The sequence below is a fragment of the Tupaia chinensis genome, unplaced genomic scaffold, assembly GCF_000334495.1.
Source record: "Tupaia chinensis unplaced genomic scaffold, TupChi_1.0 Scaffold000214_1, whole genome shotgun sequence".
Classification (NCBI taxonomy): domain Eukaryota; kingdom Metazoa; phylum Chordata; class Mammalia; order Scandentia; family Tupaiidae; genus Tupaia; species Tupaia belangeri.
The window spans coordinates 1,486,493-1,503,515 of NW_006159689.1; the positions used below are offsets into that span (position 1 = coordinate 1,486,493).

The 17,023-nt window shown below is 49.9% G+C and overlaps 1 protein-coding gene across 2 annotated transcripts in view; it reads right to left on the minus strand.

Moving 5' to 3' along the window:
• The window catches only part of CANX (calnexin), a 35,544-nt gene that overhangs the window by 12,898 nt on the left and 5,623 nt on the right, over positions 1–17,023 (minus strand). Inside the window, exons 2-9 of one of the 2 annotated variants that reach the window (XM_006147457.3) lie at positions 10,679–10,682; positions 8,859–9,038; positions 8,528–8,601; positions 7,489–7,547; positions 6,959–7,100; positions 6,427–6,508; positions 5,491–5,683; positions 1,448–1,637 (exon numbers count right to left, since the gene is read on the minus strand). In XM_006147457.3, the coding sequence (XP_006147519.1) occupies positions 1,448–1,637; positions 5,491–5,683; positions 6,427–6,508; positions 6,959–7,100; positions 7,489–7,547; positions 8,528–8,601; positions 8,859–9,035 (917 nt within the window). In that variant the 5' untranslated portion in view covers positions 9,036–9,038; positions 10,679–10,682. Of the gene's footprint in view, positions 1–1,447; positions 1,638–5,490; positions 5,684–6,426; positions 6,509–6,958; positions 7,101–7,488; positions 7,548–8,527; positions 8,602–8,858; positions 9,039–10,678; positions 10,683–17,023 lie in introns of those variants that run through there. The other variant, XM_027771452.1, reaches the window with a different exon arrangement.

Genomic DNA, 17,023 nt, shown 5'->3' on the forward strand with positions numbered 1-17,023 from the left:
CTGAACCGTGGGGCTGCGGAGCTCAGGGCGCACCGACGATGTCCCATGCGGCTGCTGTAAGGCAGCGGGACTGTGGATAGCAGCAAGGACACCTCCTAGCCTCAGTCGGGACTTCCTGTCCTGCCTGTTAGCTTCAAGTTACTCGTGTGAGAATCTTGGGAGCCTGTGTGACAGTCACCTGATCTTTTTAAGCTATAAAGTCATCCACTCCCACCCCGAAACAAAACAGCCAATTAAACACTGCAAAGCCAGGGCCAGCAAGTGGCGCGGTGGCTAAGGCACTGGGCTCCAGCTACATGGCCAACTGCGGGGTGAGGCCTGGACCAAGCAGCTGGAGACTCACACCAGGCGCTGGGCTCCAGCTACAGGGCCAACTGCGGGGTGAGGCCTGGACCAAGCAGCTGGAGACACACACCAGGCACTGTGTGTGCGTGCCCCAAATCTCGAGGACTGGAGGAGGGGTTGCAGCATAGCCACCCCACCCATTACTTCACTTTCTGTCTCTCCAATGAGCACAGGCACCCTAAAGCAGAAATCTCTTAAGAAGAAAAAGGCTGAGTTCAAATCTAACATCCCCCAAATACACAGATAAACAGCACTTACACCAGCATGGCATAAAGTTCAAGAGTAGAAGTCTCAACTCTCAGGGAAGAAAAAGATCTAGAATTTAACTCCATGGGGGCACTTGATCAAATGGGAGACCCATCCCGATTACTGCTCTGCTCACTTCCGGCGCTCTGTGAAAGCGCCCGGCTGGTTTAGATCTGACTGGCGTGAGCACGCAGCCCTGCCTGTCTTCATCTCTCGTCACTGCCGACGCGCGGCCCGCAGTCCTGCCATCCGTCGAGCTCACTTCTGTCCCTGCACATGGTGGTCCCTTCACCTGAGACACCTTTGCCAGCTGCCCGACTCCCTCTCCAGCCTCCACGGCTTGGCCTGCTCCAGGAACCCCGCCCAGCCTAGGGCTGCCTGGCAGGCTGGTCCCTGGCACCTTCGCACACCCCCAGCTAGCTGTACTTCCGGCCTAACACCCAGGTCGAGAGCTCTGTGTTTTATGCCTTGGTACTCCACTGCCCAATCTGTCGCAGAGAGCTGAGTACTTAAATAGGACAAAGGTTATTTTTCAAATTAAAGTTGAACATTTCAGGACATCAGCCTTAACTGTGTCTGTGAAGATGAAATGCACTGGCTGAGCCAAGAGGTCCGAGGCTGTCACGAAACCTGAGTCACCACACTCCATCAAGGTGAGCACCTTGCAGGCCTGTGGCAGGGCAGGACAGCAGACGGGCCCCAGTCCCCGTGCAGCTGCGTGGTTTGCGAGGCTTCTGGAGTCTGACTACACTGACGACGAGGGAAAAGTGCCCCTCCTACTGGACCAGACCCAGAAGTCCATGCCAGGCGTGTTCGGACTGCTCCCTCACGCTCGGGACAGGGCTGCAGTACCCACCAGTCATCGGGCTTGGCGGCATCCGGGTCTGGGATTTTTGGTCTTTCATCCCAGTCCTCAGGCTTCCGGTCTTCTGGGTCCTCAATTTCACGTGAAGGATTCACAGCAGGGGTCATGTCATTTAGTAGATTTCCACTGTTCACAACAGACTGGTCGACTAATATTTCGAAGCTGTTATCCGGATTCAAGACTAAAAAAGAGAAAGTCGAAGTAACGACAGCTGGCGGCGCCCTCCCCGGCCTCCTTCACCACAGTAAGAGCACCGCGTCTAAGGGAAGAGTCTGGGGAAGAGCACTCCTGGCTCTCGGGCCTCCAAGACACACACGCTAGTTCCACAGGTTGCTAGGAATGACAAGACATGGCAGAGAAGATTTATAACACTAGGGACCAGCAGGTGGCATGGTGGCTCAAGGCACTGGACTCCCACATGACTGACTACTGTTAAGAGTCTTGAACCAGGCATCTTGAAAATCACGCTGGGTATGTGTACCCCAAACCCCAGGAGAACAGAGAAGTGTTGCAGCATGGCCGTCCCCACCAGGGAGTTATTGCTCACGTCCCTCGCTGTCCCTCTCTCTGGTGGACGCACTCACACTAGGGTGAAACCTAAAAAGGGGGCGGGCTGGCCTCACGGTGGTGCAGAGCCGGCGGCCTGGGCACCAGGGAGGCCATGCAGCAAGCGCAGGATGGCTGCCGCAGCCATGAAGGAAAGGTGGGTGTGCTGAGGCCCTGGGACGAGCACTGGAAGTGTCTGGCCTCCGTGTAGCATGCTGAGACACACGTCTGAATCCAGCTGCCCCCCAGCAGCGGGTACAGTATTGTGATAAAAGAGATTACTTAAAGCTCAAAGAAAAATTTGAAGCAGGACAGTTCTAGCCTTCAGAAACAACTGCATAGCTCTAGGCTGGTCCCGGACTTTTCAGAGACTGAGGCGGTCCCTTCTGGACACAGTAGGTGTTTGGGTCATGCAGATCTCAGTCACGTCCTGCACACAGCATGGCACCCTCAGACGGGCCAGTGCTGGAGGAGCCCACCACTCAGATCTGAAGATCTGAAATAAATAAGCAGATACTGAACATCCTCAAAACAGCTCAGCACAGTAGTGCGAATGGATCCGCATTAATCAGCAAGCGAGTTTTGTTTCTAATTTCTAATTTTGCTATAGGGTGCATGTGCTCGCCAGAGACAGGGACAGAGAAAGAGAGTGTGTGAGAGTGAGAAATCATCTCCCAGGAGGGATGGTCATGATGCAGTCCCTTCTCCCTTCTCCTCTCAGGATTGTGAGTATGCACACACACACCCAGTATGAGCTTTAAGCCACCTGTCCTGGGTATGTGGGATCCAGTCACCTTAGCCTCCATGACACCTGCTGGCCCCACAGGTTTACTTACTATGACCACATCCCAATAGAAAAGGTCCATAACTTCATTTTTAACAGAGCTGGTATTGAGGCATAGGTGGCATGGTGGTTGAGGTGCTATACTCCAAAATGCCTTACTAGGGTTTGAGTCCCAGACCTGGCAATTTGAAAATCACACTGGGCAAGTGGGCATGCATGCCCAAGACCCTGAAAAGAGAATGGAAGGGAAAATTTCAAATTACAAAAACCTTTTCATTTTACTTTATTAAACCACATATCTGGGACCAGCAGATGGCATAACGGTTAAGTCGCGAGACTCCCACAGAGTCGGAGAAGGGACTGCAGTGTGGCCATCCCCCTGGGGGGGAGGGTGATTTCTCGATTTCTGTCTCTTTTGTCTCTCTCTCCAAGGAAACCACATATGCCCTACAGCAAAATTCTCTCTTAAAAACAAAACAAAACACATACCCACTGATGACTCTATTTCAGAAGTCCACTCTAGAATGAAAGGACTTTTATGCCACAGAGGCACCTTAACGAGGATCTGTGTTAGTCTGGACCTCACACCTCAGTGTGATATGCAAATGGCCAGGCTGGAGCACGCACAAGGAGCACCACATGGCTGCCAACCACAAGGAAGACATGCGATCTCATGAAGAAGCCTCACATGCTGAGCAGTGAGAGCATGAGTCAGGGACCAGCAGACACCCTTACGGTTACATCACTGGACTCCCACAGGGCTAGCTGCAGCCTGTGTCCCAGACCCAGAAACTTGAAACAAGCCGGGCGCGTGTCCATATGTGCCCAAAATCCCAAGGGGAGAACGGAGGAGGGATTGTGGTGTGCCATCTTCCTGGGGGTGATTTGTCGCTCTCCCTCTCACTGTCCCTGTCTCTAGCAAGCATATGCACCCTAAGGCAAAAACCTCTTTAAAAATGTTGGGACCAGCAGGTGGCATGACGGTTAAGGAGCTGGACACTCCCACATGGCTGACTATGGTTCGAGTCCCAGATCTTTCTCTTTTTTCTCTCTCTGTGTCTGTATGTGTTATCTTTCTCTGGTCAAATTAAATAACTGAATAAATAATTCTTTTTTAAGAAACTTACATTTGGGAGCCAGCAGTTAGTGTAATGGCTATGTCGCTGGACTCCCACATAGTTGACTGCGGTTCGTGTCCCGGACCTGGTGGCTTAAAACTCAAATGCCGGGGGCATGTGCGTGCGTGCCCAAGATCTCGAGAGGAGAATGGAGGAGAAGGGATTGCGGCGTGGCCATCCCCCCTGGGGGGTGATTTCTCGCTTTCTGTCTCTCTGTCTCACTCTGTCTGTCTGGTGAGCGCACGCGCCCTATAGCGAAAACCTCTCCAATAAAAAAGAAAGTTACATTTGTCTATACACATATGAACAAATACATATCACAGTGCTGATATCTCAAATAATTTTAACTGTCATCTTTTTGCTTATTTCTATGTTCCAAACATCTATATCCAATGAGCTACTTTTGTAATAAAGATAAAAGGTTATTACAGTCTCTTCAGAAAAGTGGGTGTGTATACATATGACCTCAAACAAGTAGGAAACCTTAATTTTACAAATCAAGGGGAAAAAATGAAGTCAGGGCAGCAGGTGAAACAGTGGTTGAGGTACCAGGCTCCCACATGCCAACTGCAGTTCAAGTCTCAGACCTGGTGGCCTGCTTCGTCGCTTATTCTGCCCTCCGATGAGGACACATGTTCTATGACAAATTTTAAAATAATAAAATGATAAATAAAGGTAAGTAAGTCTTTAAAAAAAAACAATAGGGTCAGCAGATGGTGCAGCAGTTACATCGCTGGACTCCCACATGGCTGCCCACGGTTCCAGTCCTGGATCTGGTGGCTTGCAGTCTCACACCGGGCACATGGGTGTGCCTGTCTAAGATCCTGGGAGGACAACAGAGAAACAGGGACTGTGGCGAGGCCGTCCCCTCTGAGGCGATTTCTCACTTGCCTGCTGTCTCTGTCTCTATACCCCTCAGGTAAAAACCTCAAAAAAAAAAAAATAAATAAAGTAAAATTAAAATAAAACAAAACCAAAAACCTATTTCAATTTCCAAATGATTAAACTCAATCGTCCAGGTATTTAAGGGAAGCCCCTTAAACTGTGCCTTCCTTGTGTAATGTTTTAGGCTTTGCCGCAGAGCACGTGCACTCACCAGAGACAGACAGACAGACACGGAGGAAGTGAGAACCCACCCCGGCGGGCGGGCCACACCACAGAACCTGCTCCTTCATTCTCCTCTCGGGTACACAGGCACATGTACCTAGTGTGATTTTCCAGTCACTGCGTCCAGGCCTCGAAGCACTGTCACCACGTGGGAATATAGTATTAACCCCCACCACCAGCTGGTCCCTACTGTACGTATTCTCACTGTATGTTCAATGTTCTAATTCACATTCTGTCGACAAGAAATAACCAAAGGGGAGAAACACTCTCCATGGGACAGCACAGACTTAAAGCGCCTCAAAGCTCAGTTCTCAGTCCCGCTTACGGGCCTTCTCTGAATGCTGACAAGCTTAGTAAGCTCATCACTCCTGAGAGGGTACTGGGGAGTACTTGCTGCACGGGTATTTTCCAGACGCACAACTGTTGGACTGAATGCAAGATAAACGCGCCATGCCATAGCCCGAAGAGGGCCTTCTTACCCAGTGTGTACAGGTGCGTCTTCTTGTCCGTGAAGTAGGTCTTCAGATCTGCATCGGGCCTCTTGGCATGCTTTTCCTCATACACGCCCGTTTTGGGGTTTTTGTGGCGGAAGATGAAGTGCAGTTTATAGTCCTCTCCACATTTATCGGGCCCGAACATAATCGTGTAAGGGGTCTTGTCATGGAACTGGTCCTTCAGAACAAGTGGGCTCTTTTAAGTAACTAATCAAAGTGGCCAACGGCGACACTTTAAAATCATGCAACATTCCCTCATAAAATTGCAATACATTTACAGGTAAAGGAAAAGCACGTTACTGTGTAAGACTTTTATGAAAAGAAATAACCAGCAATTATTGGGAAATTCAAAATAAGAACATATTTAAGTACTTCAAAAAGAGTAATATACTAGTTACTGCTTCTTTCATTTTATTTTTTTAATTCTGTTTGCAGAGGGTGGGTGAGCTTGCCACAGACACAGGGAGAGAGAGGGAGGAGAGAAGGCAGCCCTTCCAGTGGGCCCCAGTCCTGCTGCAATCCCTTCTACTTCTCCATCTTGCCAGGATTCGGCCGTGCACAGACATGCGCCTGATGTGTTTCCAAGCCTCTGAGGCCAGGGCTAGAACTGTGCACTTGGCCGTATGGGAGCTGACTCCCTCAATCACTGGCCACGAGGCCAGCCCGACTGCTGCTTTTATAAAACAAGGAAGTGGGCTTGCTCAAATTAACATTGTGAAAACAGAAGCCAGAGATGAGACAAAAACTTGGTTATAGCTCTGGCATTCACATTTCAAATAAAAAAACACGTTAGTGTCAAGTCAATACCCAAACCACAGGGAGTAGGCCTTACTTTCACTGATCCCACACGCAGTTTTCCTTTCCTCTGTAATTTGTGAATTATGATCGAGGCCATCCGGCCACAGAGAAGGAAGTACCTACCAGGCTGAGTTCTGGTGTTTTGGAAAGCAGTTTCACGTAGGCACCCCCACATTCTATTCCATTTTGGAAGTTAACCTCGTACCTAATTTCAGCAAAAAAAGCACAAAATAGGGTGTTTTAAAAGATCTTATCTCTTAATTTACTTTCTCTTCCCCCACCTCGGTTATTATTGTCTATCACAGGTAATATGCTTATCTTTAAGAAAGAATCCATCTTTTAATGCTTTTGAACTGCTACGTAATCCAGCTAAAGTAGAAGAAGATTAAATCTCAATGCAGATCCCCAATAAATCTCCTGTCGAAATACAGATCTTCATTTGCTATCAGGAGGATGGATAGCCAGTTTGTTTCAAAACAGTTTACTAGGCAGAAATTATATAATAAAAAGCATCAATAGTAAGTTTACATTCTCCCAAAAATTCCTACTGTACTTTATGCCATTTCCTAGTTATTTTAGAGAGAATAATAAGCTTGAAGCGTGCTCCCTGGCAGTGCCCTTTCTAGGAAGCGTCTCAGACGAGCGACTCACGTACTGAACAATGAGAGGCGTGGCGTCGAACACGAAGGGCTTGCTCAGCTGGGCGGAGATGGCGTGGTGCTTGGCCCGCGACAGGAGCACCAGCCCTTTGTCCCCTGGAAGCTTGGTGTCCTTCATCTCGTCCACCTCCCACTTCCCTGCAACACAACAGAGAAAGCCCACTTCCTAATACACCTCTGAAGGGCCTTTGAACGCTGTCAGAGGAAACTTAAGCTGTAAACTACCATACCAACAAATCTGAAGTGTGTTCCACTTTTCTATGAGAGTTGCTCTATTAAGTGCTGAACACACGTTTAGCGGACCGACATCAGCTGGAGTTGTTGAAAAACCGTAGCATATTCATTGCATCACTGCCTAGGATGACCACCCCCTTCCAACATGGCTTTAAGTTCCATATTAAGTGCCCCACCACACAGAGCTGGCAAAACTTCCAAAGAAAAATCCTACAACTTGTATCGCCTTTGAAACTAGACCTAGGAGGTGCCAGGGCCGTCCACTATGTGTCTAACACTGACGGCGTCTCACCATCGTATTTGGCAATTTCATCATCGGTGTCATCTTTCTTGGCTTTGGATAAGATCCACCTGTAATTAAGACAAACCCCAAAGTTAAGATTCAAATGATGGTTGTTGACCTGTGAGAGAAATAATGTAAATATTTCTAGCAAGATCTGCCCTGCTCCCCTTAGCCTATGAACCACCCTACTTCGGACCTGACTCTGTCCCCAGCAGTGCTTACACAGCACATGCGCCTCACAGCCTATCTAACGGAAAGGGGCGGAGACCATTAGACTGCAAGGACGTACGAAGGGCATTCAGAAAGCTCACGGCAGGGCAGAGGCGTCAGGCCGCACCACGGCTGCACGTTCCTGGTGGGGAGGGTGCACCGGCCCGCTGGACCCCATGGGGGGGCCGGGCTCTTGGCCTAGGATCCCCGGGCATGCTGGGCACGCACCTGCCAGGCCCAGGCCGACTGAGGCGGGGACAGACTGTGCATGGGCACCTGCTGGGTGCCCCTCTCTCCCCAGTTCTCTGCCTCTCTCACGGAAACAATAAACGTTTAAAAAGTTCATGGAAAATGCATATGCCTGGGCGAGCCAGTGGTGTGGTGGTCAAGGAGGCTGGGTCCTGCATGGCCAAGCGCGTGGTTTGAATCCCGGACCTGGCAGCCTGGAAGACATGCGTAGCGTGTGAGCACGCCCAAGCCCCCTAGAGGAAAATGTGAGGGACCGAGTGTCTATCCCCACCGGAGGTCGCTCCTCACTCCCCTGGCCCCACCACACACTTGCCCTATGGCAAAAATAAATAAAAACAAAAAACAAAATGTGTGTTATAAAGAAACTGCATAGACTTCAATCACTTCCTGCAGCAAAGTAAACGTGCTTAGCTTCCATTCCCACAGACTTTTGGAAGTCCTTACACAGGGCGCAGCTGGGCAGGGGGCAGAAGCGAGCCTCTCCGTTCCAGAAGGCCGTTCATTGCACAGAATGTGCCCTTAAAGGAACCCGCCATGGCCGCTCGCTGACACGCCCGCCTGTGAGACCTTCGTTCGGGTACACGCTTACCCCGACAGGGTCCCTCTGTCGAAGGAGTCTGCGAAGTACACGTCCCCCGTCGGGACTGGGGCTTTGTAGGTAACCTGGATCACACACGAAGCTGGGTTAGAGCCAAGTCTCAGCAGCATCCCCCCTCAGCAGAATCTGTCTCGCTCTCAGTCCCCACCAATGTCCCTCGCACTAGCCTGTCATTCAGCCCACACAACTGGCCTCTGGCCGGGGAGAGCAGAGGCCCTGGCGGGGAGACACGTCTGAGAACTGCTTTCCCTGTGGGAGGACCCAGGCACCAGCTTGATCATCCCAAGAGGTAAAGGAGACGGAGTCAGAGACCACTTCGAACCTTTGGAGATGGGGGAGGAGAGCTGGCATCTGGTTTGGGTCTTGAGTCTTCCACCTCCTCAATGACGTCATCAAGGTCGTCCTCGATGTCGACCATATCATCTTCCTGCCCCTCGTGAGCCTGGATGAGGGCCGTTCCAAGGACGAGTAACACACACAGCAGCCACTCCCGCCCCATGACCTACGTGGAAGACAGCACGGTCAGTGAGTGTCTGGGGCTTTACACGCCCCGGCGTCACTGTCCTCTCACTAAAACTACGGCTTCCAAATCAGCAAAAAGAACTTCACTGCAGTTCACTTTATTTCACTTTGTTTTTAATCTTAGAAACATTTTTGCTATAGGGCACATGCACTTGCTGGAGAGACACAGAGATAGAAATCACCCCCCAGGAGAGATGGCTGCACTGTAATCCCTTCTCCATTCTCCTCTCAAGATTTTGAGTATGCACGCATACACACCCAGTGGGATTTCAAGTCTCTAGGTCCAGGACTCGGCCATCTGGGAGCCTAGTGACATAACCATTACGCCATTTGCTGGTCCCTACTGTAGTTCATTTTATAGGTAAGAAAAAAGAGCCCAGAGAGATTAAGGGATTTCCTAAATTAATCACTTAATTAAAAGACTCTATTTCAAAAAAATTGCAAAATAAAACTCAAACATATGCGGGAACCAGCAGTTAGTGTAATGGCTATGTCGCTGGACTCCCACGTAGTCGACCGTGGTTCACGTCCCGGACCCGGTGGCTTAAAACTCACGCCGGGCGCGTGTGCGTGCGTGCCCAAGATCCAGAGAGGAGAATGGAGGAGAAGGGATTGCAGCGTGACCATCCCCCCTGGGGGGTGATTTCTCGCTTTCTGTCTCTATGTCTCTCTTTGTCTGTCTGGCGAGAGCACGCGCCCTACAGTGAAAATCTCTCTCAAAAAAAAAAAAAAAATGTAACTATCCCACATAGAATATCAGATTGGCTACAGAGATCTAGAGTAACCAAATACAATTTCCCGCTAGCCCCTTGCACCTGTAAAGCTCTCTACAACGGACAGAAGCTCGTTCACTCACCAACTGACGGTGAGTACCAATCACAAATCACAACGGGACGAGACGCATCGCTTCCCACACTGAAGACTTAACACCAACGAATGTGCTGCTACTGCTCAAGGGCCATCAGATGTAGGCATGTTTTCAAAGTAGTGTTTTAAGATCCAAAACAAATATTAAACCAAGGACCAGCTCCTTCGATCTCTGACCCTCTAAACACGGCGAGACTATTAGACTACCACTGGCAGCAATGGGCCTCTCCAAGGACTACTGATGGAAGGAACAGGCCAGTCGGCTCCAGGGCTGGCAGTGGAGGCCACGCTGGTGGCCTCACCAAGAAAGCTGCCTCAGGGGCACAGGCCGGGGGTCTCAGCTCCTTGCGAGGTCGCAACAGGACAATCAGGACGTGACCCTGAGAAGCAGAGCTAAGGGCACAGTCAGCTGAGGACAGGCAGCACGGAAGTACGCCAGCCAGGGCAGGCAGGCGGCGCGGTGGGCCAGGCACTGGACCCCAGAGAGCCAACCAAGCTGGCGTTCCCGACCTGGCAGCTGGATTTCTCACGCTTTCTCTGGTGAACACACATGCCCTCTAGCAAATAAAAAAATAAGAAAAATAATTAAATTAAATAAATAATCCTTTAAGGAAAGGAAGTATGTTATTCACATGTGCCAGCCTGGACAGACAGTGTCAGGGAAAATGAAATCACCTCCAAAGGAAGATGGCCACGCCCAGGCTCCCCGGCCTTGCTGGCACCGTCAGGACCCCTGTACTGGCGTGATCACACCCCGCTTCCTCTCTGAAGAGGTCCTACACCCTATGGGACAGACTCGGCGTCCGAAACTCAGACCTGCCTGCTAAACTCTACCCTACAATGAGCAGTCGGACTCTGCCCCTCAGGAGCCAGGTGGTGCTGCTGGGAAGCCCCCACTCACCTGGCCCAGACAGCCCTGCACCCTCCTGCACCGGCCTCCCTAAACCGACGGCCGAGACCCACGTCACAACGGTCACCTCTCTGCTGCCCGCGCTTCATTCCCTGCTCCGAAAGAAGCGCGTGAGGAGACAGGGTAACTAGATGACGAAGAGTAGACCCTGACGAAACAGGGTAACCAGATGACCAAGGGTAGACCCTGAGGAGACAGGGTAACCAGATGCAGCATGGCACCCTGGGTTGGAAGAGGTGCAAGACTGGACTCTATATGGAGCCTCAGTTACAAACAGTGCCCACTGGGTTTCAGAGGTGGTTCATGAAGTAAGGGATGCACCACACCAGTCCAAGTTAGCCCCAGGAGAACACCGGATGTGAGGGATGCAGGCACCCCCTGGGCTACTTCTGCAGCATTTTCTTCAACATTTCTGCCATAGGGCACATGTGCCAGCCCGGACAGTGTCAGGGAAAATGAAATCACCTCCAAAGGAAGATGGTCACACCGCAATCTCTTCTCCACTTTCCTCTGGGATTTTGGGCATGCACAGACACGAACCCATGTGGTTTTCAAACCGCCAGGTCCAGAACTCGAATCGCTTTCAACTATGTAGGAGTCTAGTGACTTAACCACCATGCTACATGCTGGCCCCAGACCTTCACAGTTTTTCAGTAAATCAGATTTTTTAAAAAGAAAGAGGGCCAGTTGATGGAATGGTGGATAAGGGTGCTGGATTCCCACACAGCTAACTATAGTTCGAGTCCCAGACCTGGCAGCTTGCTTTCTCACTTTCCCTCTCTGGTCAAATTAAAATAAATAAATAAAAGTAAATCAAATAATTATTCTTTTAAAAAAGAAAGATGCTCTATTATTATTTTTTTACACCTTTGCCATTGCACTCACAACAGAGAAAAAGAGCAGGAGGTGGGAAATGAGAAATCACCACCCCAGGAGGGATGGCAACACTACAACCCCCTCTTCCACTCTCCTCTTGAGATTTTGGACAAGCATGCACATGCACCCAGCATGTTTTTTTTTTAAGGCACTGTGTCTGGGACTTAAACCAAAGAGCGGGTCATGTGGGATTCAGAACCTCAACCACCATGCCCCCTGCTGACCTCTCCATTATTTTATCTTCAATGGATGATTCCCCATCTCCCCACTAAAAAGTCCCAGAGCTAGGACCAGCAGTTGGCATAATGGCTATATCACTGGACTCCCATGTAGTTGACCATGATTCGAGTCCCAGACCCGGTAGCTTAAACTCATGCTGGGCGCGTCTGCGTGCACACCCAAGATGATCCCAAGGGGAGAAGGGATTGCGGCATGGCCATCCCCCCTGGGGGGTGATTTCTCACTTTCTGTCTCTCTGTTTGTCTCTTGTATTTCTGGCAAGTGCAAGCGCCCTACAGCAAAAACCTCTCCAAAAAATTAAATAGATAATTGTTAAAATCTTGGAGCAGAAATACACTCAAGGAGTCTAGTGTACCTACTACCTTCCTTTCTGAGGAAGTGTAAGGCCCGAGCACGCCTCACCAAGGTCACATTGCCAAGGTCTGACTTCCCATCTGCACCTCTCTGGCCAATTCTACACAGCTGTCTGAAAGACACACTAACTCTTCACGTACCTTCATGTGTACGAGTAAGGGGACCTCTGGGAACCAGCAGTTAGCGTAATGGCTATGTCGCTGGACTCCCACATAGTTGACCGCAGTTCGCGTCCCGAACCCGGTGGCTTAAAACTCATGCAGGGCGCGTGTGCGTGCGTGCCCAAGATCCCGAGAGGAGAATGGAGGAGAAGGGATTGCAGTGTGACCATCCCCGCTGGGGGGTGATTTCTCGCTTTCTGTCTCTGTCTGTCTGGCGAGCGCACGCGCCCTATAGCAAAAACACCTCTCCAAAAATAAAAAAGAGTAAGGGGACCTCGCAGGCTGCCCTCCCCTGTCTCCGTCTTACCTGGCCTTTACAAACCATGTCCCCAGTTTCTGAGACAATCAAAAGGAAATAACAGCAGCTCAAGAAAAGAGCAATGACGCTCTTAACAGACAGACAGCACGGTGCCAGACGGTGGCCCGAGCCCTCTGCCGCCAACCCACACGGCCCACACGGCAAGATGCTGCGTGAAGCTCAGAGACCTCCTGAGCAGCAGGGCTCACAGCTGCCGGTGCCCTGGGCCTGGCTGCGGCAGGTGGGCGGTGGCTCCGAGACCCTGCTAGGGTTGCTGTTTCTCTCGCTCATGGAAAAAATAAACTTGAAAAAGCAAATGGCACAGTGCCTTTGCCCCAAAACCACAGTGCCAGTGGTCACTAGATTTGGAACATCCAGGAATACAAGAAAATTACTGCTAAATGAATTAGCATTTTCTTGTACTAAACAAATACCACAGGGGCCGGCAGGTGGTGTGATGGCTAAGGCCCTGGACTCCCACATGGCTGACCGTGCTTTGAATCCCAGATCTGGCGATACACTTTCTCACTTTCCCTCTCTCTCTGTCTCTCCCTCTGGTCAAATTTTTTAAAATAATAACAAATAAAGGGGTTGGAAGGTGAAGTGGTGATTCAAGGTGCTGGACTCCCACGTGGCCAACCATGGTTCAAGTCCCAGACCTGGTGGCTTGCTTTCTCATTATTCTTCTCTCTCTGTTTAAACTGGAAAAATAATAATAATAAAGTTAAATAAAAAATAATTATTTAAAAAATAGTAATAACAAATGAAATTATTATTAAAAAAAAAAAAATTTCCTATCACTCTCTGCTACTTCCTGACTCGTATGAAGACAGACCACAGCCCGAGGGCAATGCCCTCCAGCTCCGAAGACCGTCCATGTGGCAGGCCACCTCCTGGACCTTCTGCCTGGACGCAGTCATTCTCATCTCGGAGACCTCCACTTACTGGTTTTCTAGAAGCCCTCTCCCGCCCTCCCTCTGTAGCGCATGCACACTCCCCACCCTCTAACTTTCATCACGGAGGGGGACCTCAAACTTCACAGCAGCGTCTGACCCAGGATGCACACGATATGGGTGTGTAACTCATAAGCAGGACAGAGCTGGACCTGCGACAGTTCTCCAAGTGTGTCCGTGCGACACGCCTGCCCTGGCCAAATCACCAGTCAGGGACCTTCAGAAGTGCTGGCAATGAAAAACCACCATAAACGTGATAATCTTCTAACACCGTCAAGGATAGCGAGGGACTTCAGGTCAGCAGTGGTGTGGCAGCTAAGGCACTGGGTCCACACGGCCAGCACTGCGAGCATGCCGGGGCCCAGGAGGAGAACGAAAAGGGCCTGTGGCAGGGGCAGCGTGGTCTCGCAGCCCCCCATCTCTGCTCCAGCAGTGAGTGCCCCACAGCAAAAACTAAAAGGAAAGTATTCCTGGGGTCAGAGAAGACAGTTACTGAAAGCTGATCGAAGTTGTGCAGAAACCAGCGTTAGCGAACAGTGATGTGGTGAACGCGGCTGGATCATGGCCAACCGCATGGTTGGGATCCTGGACCTGGCAGCCTGGGAAACACGGGGTTCTCGTGTGAGGTTCCTGTGAGTGCACGCCCCAAATCCCAAATGGAGGCAGAGATGGAGGAGAAAGGATTGCAGACTGACCACTCTCCATAGAGGGTGCTTCCTCCTCTCCCTCTCTGGTCAATGTACACACTCTTTAGCAAAAAAGAAAAAAATAAAGGTTCAGAAACACTTCCTTACACACGACACAGCACAGTACGTGTGGTGGAGCAACCTGCTGGGCCAAGGAACCTGCATTCTAGCCCCTCCTGCTCCTCCGAGTGGCCACAGCCAACTTGTGTACCTTCCTGGGCCCTCCCTGCCCTATTTCACCAGTGTGGCTAACAGTATCTCTGCCTCAAAGGCCTGTCAGGAAAACAGGCCAGCCGAGAGGTATGGGGTTACCAGCACGCAGTGGCACTGAAGCCATGTGGGAGCATCATGTGCACGCCCGGCACCCCAGTACATGCCCGGCACACACACCAGCTGAGGCTAGAAGTGGCCTGTAGTGTGAAGGGGTCTCTTTTTCATTAAAGAAATAAATTTAGGCCCGCCACTGGTCTCCAGCTTGTCTATGCAACTGATGTGCACCGTGCCGCAGGGCACCTTCAGCATGCCGTGCATGTCGGTCATGCAGTGGGATGGACTGCCGCTCTCAAGCAGAAATACGCCCAGGCTGAAGCCCTCGGTCGCATAGATGTGCAAACCGTGGAAATGGTGTTAGACCAGCTATCGGAAGTCGACAACGACCAACTGAGAGCAATCATCGAAGCTGATCCTCCTACAACTGTGCAAGAAGTTGCTGAAGAACTCAATGTCTACCTTTCGGCATTGTTTGGTATTTGAAGCAAATTAGGAAGGTGAAAAAAAATTCAATAAGTTGGTGCCTCATGAGCTGATCAGAAATTTTTTTAAATAATTGTCTTTTTGATGGGACCCAGCAGTTAGTGTAATGGCTATGTCACTGGACTCCCACGTAGTCAACCGTGGTTCACGTCCCGGACCCGGTGGCTTAAAACTCACACCGGGCACGTGTGCGTGCGTGCCCAAGATCCCAAGAGGAGAATGGAAGAGAAGGGATTGTGGCGTGACCATCCCCCCTGGGGGTGATTTCTCACTTTCTGTCTCTTTGTCTCTGTCTGTCTGGCGAGCGCAAGCGCCCTAAAGGGAAAACCTCTCCAAATAATAATAATAATAATAGTCTTTTTGAAGTATTGTCTTCTCTTAGTCTACACAACAACAAACCACTTATTGATTGGATGGTAACAAGAGATGAATGTGGATTTTATACAACTGGTGATGACCAGCTTCGTGGCTGGACTGAAATGAAGTTTCAGAGCACTTCTAAAAGACAAACTTGCACCAAAAAAGGTCATGGTCACTCATATGAGAAGTATGTTCAGCAAACTGACGAGATGCACCAAAACCCACAACGCCTGCAGTCAGCACTGGTCAACAGAGAGGGCTCGATTCTTCTCCACAACACCCAACTGCATGTTGCACAACCAATTCTTCAAAAACTGAATGAACTGGACTAGAAAGTTTTTGCCTCATCCTTGATATTCACCTGACCCCCTCGCTAACTGACTACCACTTCTTTAAACATCTCAACAACTTTGCACGGGAAATACTTCCACAACCAGTAGGATGCAGAAGACGCTTTCCAAGAGTTCACTGAACCCTGAAGCATAGATTTTTACACTATAGGAATAAACAAATTTATTTCTCATTAAAAAAAAAAAAAAAGAAAGAAAGAAAGAAATTTAAAAATAAAAAAGAGGGCCTGTTGTTGTGCAGCAGACACCAAGCATGGGAGCAGGGCCCCACTTGGCTATCCAGTTCGAATCCCCACCCTGCAGTTTGGAAAACACACGAGGCACGTGTGCATGCATGCTCCAGTTCCTGAGGGACAGGACCGCAGTGTGGCCACCCCCATGGGAGGTGCACACACAGGCACACTCTCCCCAGTGAGCGCCCGCATCCTCTGTGAAGTCCAGTGCTCCATAGTCACACTTCAAAGGTTTGCCCTTTGAACGGTATTCTCGACACAGCCACAGTGAGTACACTACATTCTCATCCTTCACCAACAGACCTAATGTCCAGATGGTTTACATAACGGGCTGGATAATCTATGTAGCAAGGAAACTCACTTTCCCAATTACATTATGTGACTTCTGTAGCTCGTCGGCAGCAGTGGAAACAACTTCAGCAATTCTGGATATGGAACTTCCATGTTTGCCTGTTCTTTTCCTGCTGCGTCGCCAACTACTTTCTTTATGAGCTTCTCCAAGTTTAAACTTCTTAACCTACAACTCTGTTCTCAGCATACCGCAAAGACAGGGATATGTACACTGTTTTACTACACACATCTAATAACATTCAGGAGACTAGGCCGGCAGGTGGCGTGATGGTTAAGACACTGGACTCCCACATGGCCAACAGTGGTTCTAGTCCTGGACCTGGCGGCTTGTTTTCTCACTTTCTCTCTCTCTCACCCTCTCTGGTCAAATTAAAATAAGTAAGCAAAGAAATAAAGTTGGGGGCCGGTGGTGTGGTGAGTAAGGGCGCTGGACTCCCACATGGCCAATTGCAGTTCGAGTCCTGAACCTGGCTTTCTCACTTTCCCTTTCACTCTCTCTGTTCCTCTCTAGTCAAATGAAAATAAATAAATAAATAAATAAAGCTAAATAAAATAATTCTTAAAAAAAATAAG